This window comes from Diospyros lotus, chromosome 8, assembly GCF_014633365.1.
Source record: "Diospyros lotus cultivar Yz01 chromosome 8, ASM1463336v1, whole genome shotgun sequence".
Taxonomy (NCBI): Eukaryota; Viridiplantae; Streptophyta; class Magnoliopsida; order Ericales; family Ebenaceae; genus Diospyros; species Diospyros lotus.
Window position 1 is genome coordinate 35,713,266 of NC_068345.1, and position 12,358 is coordinate 35,725,623.

At 36.2% G+C, this 12,358-nt stretch overlaps 1 protein-coding gene across 8 annotated transcripts in view; it reads right to left on the minus strand.

Annotated features, from left to right (window-relative positions):
• Positions 1-12,358, minus strand: part of LOC127808127 (uncharacterized) — a 146,683-nt gene that overhangs the window by 54,700 nt on the left and 79,625 nt on the right. For all 8 annotated transcript variants that reach the window (XR_008024873.1, XM_052346513.1, XM_052346516.1 and 5 more), the window contains 4 exons: positions 11,159-11,257; positions 10,929-11,030; positions 10,454-10,512; positions 288-390 (listed from right to left, as the gene is read on the minus strand). Coding sequence is in view for 7 of the 8 variants with exons in the window: in XM_052346513.1 (XP_052202473.1) it covers positions 288-390; positions 10,454-10,512; positions 10,929-11,030; positions 11,159-11,257 (363 nt within the window). In the remaining variant the exon portion in view is untranslated. The remainder of the gene's footprint in view (positions 1-287; positions 391-10,453; positions 10,513-10,928; positions 11,031-11,158; positions 11,258-12,358) is intronic.

The window sequence follows — 12,358 nt, forward strand, 5'->3', positions numbered from 1 at the left end:
TTCCTTGATTTACTGCCTTGATTCACGACAACATCCATGGGCAAAATAACTCTGGAGAGCAAGTAAATAAAGATAGTAATCTAGCAAATGTATTTCAAGTTATAAATACACAGCATGACAGATGTTTCACTTCAAATACGCAAAGAAGCAGACAGAAACACATTATTAATGAAGAAGTGATGGCTGAATCTAAAGCAAAACAATGATAAATCAACAGCAGACCCAAAACAAAAAAACAGAAACCAACCACAGCAATAAGATTCATAGATAGAAAATAAAAATATTACCATTTCATATGGTTCTGAATTAGCATTTGTCCATGGAATATTTATTTTAACATCCACAAAATTGACATCCCAAGCCACCCTTTTACGACCTGATAAAATGTATCTGCCATTGGCAAACAGATGAAGAAATATGTAAGCAACTGTGATTCTTTTCATAAGAGATAAAACAGAGAGAATTGGTGCATAAAAATGCAGGAATGATCTGAAGATGGTGATGTGTTGTTCCCTTTCCATTATTAACAAGGGAATGTTTTCTATTCATATAGAACCAAGTCACAAACATAAAACATTAGCAAAAATAACTAAACTCCAGTGCCTCCATAGAAACATGAGACAGTGAAACCCATGGGCAGACATTGCAAACACCCTAGTAAGGTTGTTTATGTCAATGTATATTATGATCCAAAACAAAATTCGATGTTTCACATTTTTTGTTAAAAACTTAAAGAAAACAAAAACAAACAACCTGAATTCAAGAGTATCATGATAAAGTGGGATTCACAAAACAACAAACAGAAAGAAGATTACCCTGTCAGAGTTATTGGAAAATATAAATATAATTTATTCCTCTCCTTTTTTGGGGATTCGGGATTGCTATTATCTCTAATGTACAGCTTCTACAAGCTTTTTCTCTCATCACAAAAATTCCTCAATCCAATTTTACAGACCAATATATTTATTTCTTAATATTCACTAATCTTTTGTTCAACACATTCTAAACTTCAATAAAAAAGATGAAAACCAAAATGTATTAGTGAATGAGGGAGCGATTAAGGAGAGATGGAAGGAGTATTTCACAAAATTATTCAATGATGGTGGGGACACAAGAGTTAGGTTTGGACATCTTAGAAACTCCGAAGGGAACATGAGCTATACATTTTATCGACGCATAAGTTCAAAAGAAATGAGACAAGCATTAAAAAATATGAAAATCATAAGGTGGTGGGACCGGGTAATATACCAATAGAAGTATGCAAATGCACGGGAGAAGAGGGCATCTCCTAGCTAACGAAATTATTTAACGCGATCTTTAAATCAAAAAAAGATACCAGATGAGTGGAGGAAGAGTACTTTGGTTCCTATATACAAGAACAAATGAGATGTTCAAAACTATGAAAATTACAGAGAAATTAAGTTAATGAGCCACATTATGAAACTCTGGGAGAGAGTAATAGAGCAGAGGCTCAGAAAAAAAACAAACATCTCAAAAAATCAGTTTGGTTTCATACTTGATAGGTCAACAATGGAAGCTATATACCCACTAAGGCGCCTAATGGAAAGGTATCGGGATAATCAGAAAGACTTGCATTATGGTGTTTATAGATCTAAAAAAGGCCTATGATAGGGTCCCTAGAGAAGTATTATGAAAGGTTTTAGAGAAAAAATGAGTCCAAATAGCCTATATACAAGTCCTTAAGGATATGTATCATGGTGCAAATACAAGGGTCAGAACAAGCGGAGGGGATACTGAACCGTTTAAAATTACAATAGGATTGCATCAAGATTCTGCACTAAATCCATACTTATTTGCTTTAGTAATGGATGAACTCACTAAACACATTCAGACAGAGGTGTCATAGTGTATGCTATTTGCAGATGACATAGTGTTGGTGGATGAAACAAAAGAGAGAGTGAACATTAAGCTTGAGTTGTGGAGAAATAATTTAGACTCTAAAAGATTTAAATTAAGTAAAAGGAAAACAAAATATATGAAATATAAATTTAGTAAGAATACAAGAGTGGAGGATGTTATAATAAAATTGGAAGACCAAATCATACAAAGAAAAGACCATTTTCAATATTTGGGATCAGTGATTCAAAAAGACGGAGAAATTCACGAGGATGTCACGCATAGAATTAAGGCAAATTAGCTAAAATGGAGAAATGCATTGGGAGTGTTCATAGTTGTTAAAGGCGCGCCTAGGCACAAGGCGCCTTAAGGCGTCAGTTCAGCGCCTCGCCTGGGCCGAGGCGAGGCGATTTTAGTGAGGCGCGGGCCTTGCATGGTGAGGCGCCGAGGCGAGAGACGCGCCTCATGAAACCTAGGTTTTAATTAAAATCTAGGCAACCCAATTTCTCCCCTCTTCTCAGTTCCAACATGTATACATTACAACATATTTACATTTCTTTAGTTTAAGTAAATGTCCACATTTTCTTTTATTTATATTTTACCTTCCATTTATTTTAATACATAAATGTAAATAAGAAAGTATCTCCCATTTGGATACAATAAAAATATCTAAAAAATCAAAATCCATAAAAATAAAAAAATAAAATTTTGATTTTAGTACAAACTCAGGATTTAGCGATTTTACCACCCCCAAAATACATACCTACTATTTCTTGAAAAATTCATTAAAAATCATTTTAACAATAAATATTAGCTATCAAAATACCGGGAGATAGTTTTTCAAAATATAAACATTTTCTTATATGTCTCCTTATAATGCGTTAATCTTCCAGACTTAGAAAAATAGCATTTTTCAAAATGAAAAGATATTTTTGATTGAAGGGGATGACGAAGATATTGACCTTGATGTTGATGATCTTCTTGATGATGATTGATTAAAACTTCTTTATTGATTGTGGACTTGTAGAGTTTATGTGTTTGTTTAGAACTTTGCATGATGATTGGTACTTGTTTGAGTTTGAGACTTTAAGTTTGAACTTTGATGATATTTCTAGTTTAGAATTTGCATGATGAATAAATCAACTTTGATGATGTTAGATTAGAATTTGAAGATAATGAATCATTAATGATATGTATGTGTTATTATTGATAATTTGATAGTTTTTTTATGATTTTACAAGATTTTGAGTTTTTTTTCTAAAAGGTGCACCTCGCTTCGCAAAGGAGCACCTTGCCTTGTGCGTCTCGTGCCTCAGGCTCTAGGACCCTTTGCGCCTCGCGCCTTTCAGAACTATGAGAGTGTTATGTGATGGTAAAATTCCATTAAAACTGAAAGGAAAATTCTATAGGACAGCTATAAGATCAGTTTTGTTGTATGGCTTAGAATGTTGGGCAATCAAATACCAGCATAAACAAAAGACGAGTGTAGCGAAGATAAGGATGTTAAGATGGATGTGTGGCCATACAAGAAAAGATAAAATTAAAAATGAGGTTATTCGTAATAAAGTAGGAGTAGTGCCAATGGAGGAGAAGATGAGAGAGACTAGACTAAAATGGTCTGGTCATGTGAGAAGAAGACCAAGAGACATTCCTATGAGAATAGTTGATGAAATGGAACAATTAGTCAAAAAAAGAGGTAGAGGCAGACCCATGAAGATTTTGGGAGAGACATTAAAGTTTGATATGAAGTGTATGCGCCTAAATGAAGATATGACAAAAGACAGAAATACATGGAAGTCTAGAATTTATGTAGCCGACCCCACATAGTGGTATAAAGGTGGGATATGTTATTGTATAGAATGTGTATATAGTCAACTGATGATTAGCTAATGAACAATTAAGATATTTAGAAATGATTTAAGTGAGATGGGGGTGAGTAAAAATGAATTCAATTACACTTCTTTATTTGATCGTCTACTAGATATATATACGTGAGCAGCCCTTAGCTTGCTCTTAGAATCTAGGAATTCAAAAAACAAATTTAAAAATACAATACAACAACAGATATGATAGGATTTAAATTTGAAAGGTAGTTTTCTCCTATCTTTATGGAACAATTGTAACTTCTTATCCTTTCCTTATCTCTTTAGCCTTCTTTAATTTCAACCTCTTCTTCTTATCATCTTATCACATATTCCAAACTGCTCTTATCATGATTCAATTCGGAATTCCAATTTGCTCTTATTCAACCAGAATTTTTCCTCAACACCTGATAATTAGGGTAATTAGCTAGACTGTAATTATCCCCATGATTTGTAATTATTTCCATGATTAGCTCCATCATCGATTGTAATTAGCCTATAAATAATAGAATTGAGAGGCTAATCTCTCAGGTTTTCGCTCCCAATCACTCTCACATAGTATTAGATCCTATGTTGAGAAAACCCTAAAAATCACCCGCTACGTCTATTTCCAACGGAAATCAAACACTATGTTGTTTTAGACTCACAAGTTTAGGCAAATTTAGATGAAGTAACCTCTTTCGAATACTCTACCCACTCTCGGATCAACAGAAATAATTGTCAATACAAAGAGAATTTAAAGAATTCACAAATTTAGACAGAAACCAAAAATCAAACCACAAGAAGCCAAATTTATCCTGGTTCGTATTGCAAATGTTACAACCCTACATCCAGCAGTCAAACACCCCTTGAGCAGTCTTCTTTATTCATAAAGAACGATCAATACACAACTAGTTCCCTTCCTTCTATTCCCAAGTACATCAAACCCTTGCTCCCCAAGATTACAAAGCTATATCTCAAAGACACTAGCCTTCCTCTCAGAACGAAACAATACTTGTTACAACAGAAAATGAGAACACACCCAACCAGCTACCCCTCGCCCTCTATTTATAATAGGGGCGGACGTCTCAATGTAACAAACTGGAATTAGATAATTATAGTTTAAACCCCCAAACTTTACTAATCACATTTAGGGTATCATATCTAGCTACCAATCAAAACCTTAGCCGACATAAGCCACTGTCTTCATTGATCTTCTAAGATAACTTGAGGCAAACATATCAACACACTAGTTTTTCTTCTACCCGCAACTAATCAAACCTATTAGCACGTTGTTCAATGTTATTTCCGAAAAACCAACCATACCATCATTCTTAGAATCTCTAGATTGGTCGACCCCTAGTGTCATGCGGCCATCAGCAAAGACACGTGCCACTGCATGCAGACTACTTTCGCCTCCACGCATCAGTGCATGTAGGCGCGTTCGTTGCTATCTTGCCTCTAGCCACTCAAGATCAGACCTTTGGCACCCTCTAAGCCCATCCCCTTTGTCAAAACCCTCGCCATGTAGTGACACCATCTCTGTCTCCAGTGCTTCTGTTGCCTCTCAAACCTTTGTTGTCTCCAATCTCGGGACACCCAACATCACCATTGTCAAGTTGATAGGGTCTAGCAACTATCTCTCATGGGCAGCCTTTGTCAAAATGTGGTTCAAAGAACAAGGCCAAACTGATCATCTTACCACAAAAGTTGAAAGTGTGCTAGTAGCCAACCGGGCTAGATGGGAACAACTTGATGCCTAGTTATATAGTATCCTATGGAAATCCATTGATCCATCAATCTTGTAGCTCTAACGCCCCTTTGAAACTTGTGTTGACGTATGGAAGGAAGCCAAAGAGTGCTATACAAATAATCTCCAACGCTTGTATACTATGGCCTCCAATATCAAGAATCTCAAGCAAGAGACATCCATGCAATCTTATCTGGGGTAGGTTCGCACACTCATGCAAGAATTTGACGCACTTCTTCCTCTTACTATGACCCGCATCGAACAGATTGTCCAAAGAGAGGAGTTTTTCATGGTTATTACTCTCTCTGGAATAAAATCGGAATTTGTCGCCATCAAGCATCAAATCCTGACCAACTCCATTGATCCTACCATGAAAGACTCTTTCAAAAGGTTGTTGAACATGATAGGTGCACATGGTGTGTCCTCTTCCTCTACTATTGTTCCTTAGCCGAATCTTCAGCTCTTATATCTCAGGCCTCCAACTTAAAAGGGAACAAAGGACATAATAATAGTCACCCATGTCAACCGTATACCTTTTGCAAAAAAATGGGTTAACTTGAGGAAAAATGCTAGAAGAGACATGGTCGGCCAGTTGTTCCACCTACATCATCTACCAATGCAGCTAATGTGTTTCAGAGTGATCGTAGTCCTGCCCTGTCTCCACCGAGTTCGCAATTGATACCTATGTCTGTAGGTGAGAATGATGATTTCCTGAAGTTCCAAGCCACACAACAGTCTTACCCTGATAATCTCATTGCTTGCGTTGCTAAAGGCCCATCTCTTAGTCCTTGGATTATAGATTCTTGCATCACTGACCATATGTGTGGTAATAACTTCTTTTCTCCTCACTTACCTATTCTAATACTTTACCCACTGTTACCCTGGTTGATAGCACCAAAATTACAATTAAAGGGATAGGCCAAACCACACCCACCTCGTCTTTATCCCTAAATTTTGTTTTATATGTCCCTGGTAGTCCTTTTAATTTAATTTCAATTAGCCAGCTCACTAAAACCCTTAACTGCTTAGTCATCTTCACTCCTAACTCTATTTGTGTACAGGACTGGGGAACGGGGCGGACAATCGCCGTCAGGCATGAGTCGCGAGCCACTACCATCTAGTTGTGCCTAATTCACCAATAGCTTGCACCAGTATCACCTCTCCCGAGCTCTTCCATCATCGCCTTGGTCACCCAACTCTCTCAAAACTCAAGAAATTGGTTTTAAGTTTATCCACTTTATCTGTTTTCAATTGTGAGTCATGTCAACGTGGAAAGCACACTCATAATCATACAGATGTATGGGGTCCTAGTTGTGTTCAATCTACTTTGTGTTTTTCTTACTTTGTTACCTTTATCGATGACTATTCTCGTTATACTTGGCTCTTTTTATTAAAAAGTCATATAGAATTGTTTTCCATATTTCAAACATTTTGTGCAAAAATAAAGACTTAGTTTGGCAGAACCATTTGTGATAATGCTCTAGAATATTTCTCCTCTCAATTTACAAGATTTATGGCTACTCAGGGCATTTTACACCAATCTTCTTGTCCATATACTACACAACAAAATGATGTAGATGAAAGGAAAAATTGGCATTTGATTAAGATTGCCCGAACTCAATTATTGCATGCTAATCTTCCTCCTCAATTTTGGGGTGACGCAATTCTTACTGTCTGTTATCTTACTAATCGCATGCCCTCTTCTATTTAGCAAAATCAAATCCATCATCATATTTTGTTTCCTACTCCACCGCTTTCTTTCCTTCCACTTCATGCCTTTGGTTGTGTTTGTTTTATGCATTGTCTCTCTCTTGGACAAGACAAGCTTGATGTTAAGGCTCTTAAATGCATTTTCTTAGGCTTTTCTCGGTTACAGAAGGGCTACAAAAGTTATTCTCCTGAGTTACATAGATACACCATGTCTGCTGATGTCACTTTCTTTGAATAGTAGTCCTTTTTTCCAATTGCTCAACCCGACTCACAATGCATTGATTAGGTTTTGCTCATTCCCTTTTATTCTCCTTGTCTTTAGAAGATTCGCTTGTCTCTTCTTCCACCGATCCTCCTCTTCTCACTTACCATCATTGCCCTCGTCCTGCTACCGACGCCAGCCCACCGACTGCACCGACCCATGTGGATTCACTCTCTCCGACAAACGTCCCTCCTCCCATGGATTTGGACACAGATAGTCTCCCTATTGCTCAACGCAAAGGTAAACGGTCTACTCTCAATCCTTACCCTATTTGTCATTTTTTTGAAATATGACTACCTATCACCACCTATTGTGCCTTTGTTTCGAGTCTTTCTTTTGTCCCTATTCCTAAAGATATAGGTGAAGCTTTATCCCATCCTAGTTGGCACTAGGCTATGCTTGAGGAGATGCAAGCCTTGTACTCTAACGTGATGTGAGACCTAGTCCCTCACCCGTTAAGAAAGACTACCGTTGGGTGTCGATGGATTTTTACTCCCAAGATTGGCCTTGATGGAACCATTGATCGTCTCAAAGAATGTTTGGTCATTAAAGGGTATACTCAGATCTATGGACTGGATTACAATGATACCTTCTCTTCAGTGGCCAAAATGGCCTCTGTTCGTCTATTCCTCTCTGGCTACAATGCATCATTGGTCACTCCACCAACTTGATGTTAAAAATACATTCCTTAATGACTTGTAGGAAGAAGTATACATGGAGCGATCACCTGGGTTTGTTGCTCAAGAGGAGTTTGGGTTAGTTTGCAAACTCAGTAAGTCACTCTATGGATTGAAACAATCTCCACGAGCATGGTTTGGCCGATTTAGTACTATGGTTCAGGCCTTTGGAATGACCCAGAGTGAAGCCAAACACTTTGTTTTTTATCGACACTCACCAGTGCAACAATGCATCTACCTCGTGCTTTATGTAGACGACATTATCACCACTGGGATTGATCAGGTAGGCATATAGCAGCTAAAGGAACACCTGTTCACACATTTTCAGACAAAAGATATGGAGCAACTTATATACTTCTTGGGTATTGAGGTGGCTCAATCGAGACATGGTATTTCTATTTCATAGAGAAAGTATGCACTGGATATCCTGGAAGAAACTGGTCTATTAGATTCCAAACCAGTCAACACTCCAACAGATCCTAACGTGAAACTTCTACTAGGTCAGGGGGAGCTATTATCAGACCCTAGGAGATATTGGAAACTAGTGGGAAAGCTAAATTATCTCACAGTAACAGGACTAGACATCTCTTTCATTGTGAGTGTGGTCAGTCAGTTTCTCAACTCCTCATGCAACTCTCATTGGGATGTTGTTCTTTGTATTCTGAAGTATATCAAGAGTGCACCAAGGAAAGGACTGCTCTATGAGGATAGGTGACATTCAAAGATTTGGTGATGTTCAGATGCTGACTGGGTAGGATCTCCCTTTGATCAGAGATCTACTTTAGGGTATTGTATTCTGATTGGAAGTAATTTGGTTTCTTGGAAAAGAAAAAAGTAGAATGTGCGATCAAGGTCAAGTGCCAAAGTAGAGTATCGAGCCATGGCTAATGCGACATGTGAGCTTATATTGCTCAAACAACTTCTTCAAGAACTAAAGTTGTGTGGAGAGTCTCCCATGAAACTTGTGTGTGACAATCAAGTTACACTCCATATCGCCTCAAATCCAATATTTCATGAAAGGACCAATTATATTGAGATTGACTGTCACTTTATCAGAGAAAAACTAGATGAAGGTGTTATTGTCATTGAATTTGTCAACTTCAATGATCAACTAGCAGATGCCTTCACAAAGTCACTTAGGGGTTCTCGGAGAAACTACATTTATAACAAACTTGACGCATATGATATATAAGTTCCAACTTGACGGGGATTGAGATTTATTCTCTTCCATGTATAGAATATGTATATAGTCAACTGATGATTAGCTGATAATTAGGGTAATTTGCTAGGCTGTAATTATCTCCATGATTAGCTCCATCATTGATTGTAATTAGCCTATAAATAATAGAATTGAGAGACTAATCTCTTAAGTTCTCTCCCAATCACTCTCACAATGACATTTATAATTTCTTAAATTCAAATAGCAGAAAATTGTGTTTCGTATATACATACCAAAAAAATGAGAGTTTAAACTTTGAATGTTTCATTGGAAATGTCTATCAGAATCATGTTGAAAATTTAGTGTTATGTTAAGGAAACAAACAGCTTATTTATAAAAATCCACATTGTTTTCTAACTTTTATTTTCAAACTACTCTTTTCAGAACCCTTATTCTCTGCCCAAATTTTCTTCCATACCTTATTCATCTTTTTCATCATGTTGTTCCATCTTCAAGAATGCTCTGTCCCATCTAGATATTGATGTATGGTGTATGCATAAATCTAGATGTCAAATTATCCCAGATTCATCCATGAAATGCACAGAAAAGAGGAACAAAATTAAAAGAAAGAAAAGAATAGGCTCAAGGTGAAACCACTCTCAAGGATTGTAAATAATGCAATGAATCAAGGAAAAGCAAACTTTGCATGTATTTTGAAATTTTTCGATGGACGAAATGGGGAAATTTATGATAGACGAGCAAAAAACAAGAAATATGATAGAACTCAGCGAATCTCTGAACATCTATTAAGAGAAGTCCAAAGTGTGGATTCTTATCACAACAGAGTAATTACATAACTGTGTACTTTTTATCTTCTTAAGCATTGAAAATAACATTACTGACAACTTATTTGACTTCAATGGGCATAACTGTTTATAGTAAGTTTATCAAATTGTACTTTTGTGTCCCTTACCTGAATGAGCTAGTACAAGTGTTCCAATACTCAATCATTATTTAACATATACATTAATTTAGGTTTTAGTTTGTTTTTGAACACTTGCCATTCCCAAAACTTGTTAATGTAAGCCAAAACAACCAATATAAAGGAAAGTGTGCTCCTTGTTTACTAATAATATAAAAAAAAATTCCTAATTCATAAATCAAAATAATAAAACAAAATTAGATGGTGACACTCACTCAGCTTTTGCCAGTAGACGTGCCCTTACATCCTCAAATCCATTTAGGGACAACATGACCTGTGATGGGAGAAAATCTATGACATTATGAAAGCGTACTAGCACACATGTTTTAACAGACTAAATTTGAGATAGAAAGATAGCCTTTTAACTGTTTTAACAGATTATGAAAGCATACTAGCACACATTCATAGAAAAATTTGTCAAACTAATTCAAGTATTACTGAAGGACAATAAGGTATAATATGCTCTACTGACAATCTTTTCATTGAGAAGACAGTGCTAAATATTCTAGTATACAGTGCCTTTAAAAAGTCAACAGAATAGGAAGCTACAGAAAGGGTTAAACATGAACCTACAGACATTGTGGAATGAAAACAGAGTTCATATAATCTAATATAGGGTCTACATAACTTCTATCTGTCTACAACTTAAGAGTAATTTTGCGAATTTCCAGAATCCACATTAATGCTTACCCTTTCATGATGAAATTCAAAGGTTTCTAGCACATTATAGAACTCCAGGACATTCCATAAAAACTTTGAATCATAGGTAACCACAAGTGGCTGAAGCATGACCTGAGTTAGAAAGTCAAATAGCATTAAACTGATGAAGAAATGTCCAAATACAATGTTAACTGATCTCAGAGGATCCGCTAATAATTTATCAGCACTGGCAGCTTAAATATCAAGGGAAATAAAAATACCTTCACCAATAACTTAACCTCTTGGTTACTCGAAGAAATATCAACTTCAACACTTGCAGAAGTTCTCTCAGTTTCGAGTTCATCTTTTTCAGACACAGCCTAAAAACAGATGAGACCACTGACTGATAAGTTATTACTGAATGATGTCAACCAAATGAACAAGATAAGTATCTAGACGGTACTGCAATTTATCAGGAGCCATAGTTTTGAAAAAGAAAAAGGAAAAAAAAGAATTAATGACCAAGAATAAGCAAGCAAGAAAATAAGTACACTAATGTAGGGCGGAGAGAAAAAATCCAAATAATGAAATTAATTATTTAATCAACAATTCCAGTATAATAAACTGTTGGAGATTCCTGAATTAGTGGACCCAAAATTAATGGGAATGACATCAGTATTTTTGGTATTTATCTTCTGGTTTATCTTACCTATTGTATCCATTTATAGCTTAGGAATTATTTAAATTTTTTCTTACAGTCAATATCCTAGATTAGGAAATGTCTTCCCTATACATACCTTAGAGAATAATGAAATCGTTGTCAGAGTTATTCACCCCAAAACCCTATCTTGTTCAAAAACTAACTTGGGCTATCAAACACACAGAAACACAACCCAACCCATTATGGGCCAAGGCTGGTGAACATATCATGCAACTACCCCACCAACAGTCTACAAGAAAAAAATTGTGTTCTTAGCTATACTTCTCCAATCAAATGTTTCACTTGCACTCTTTAAGATGATTGTGATCAACACTTCTGATGGACCTTTCATCAACAGCATTAGATAAAACAACATTCAATTACATGTTAAAACATCCCCTTAAGAGCCTAAATTCAAAAAGAGTGTAGATTTATGGTCATTTAAATCTTAATTTACACCATTTAGGCAATGATATATTAGGAATATACAGCAATGATATGTTAGGGATGTACAGTTAGGTTTCCTTTTCTGTTGATTGGAGATTTGTAGGAGATTAGAATCAGTTACGGATTTCTTTTATCTGTATAAATGTATCCCTGATGTACAGCAAAGATGAATGAAAAAATTATCTTTTCTTCTTCATGGTATCAGAGTAGGTTTAGGGTTCGTGTTCATTAACCTTTCCCGACTCTCATCACCGGCATTCCTTCCATCTCCGGCATCCCCTTGGACAGTTCCTCAGTCCGATAGTCATGTTGTGTGTCGTCTATCATCATAGTT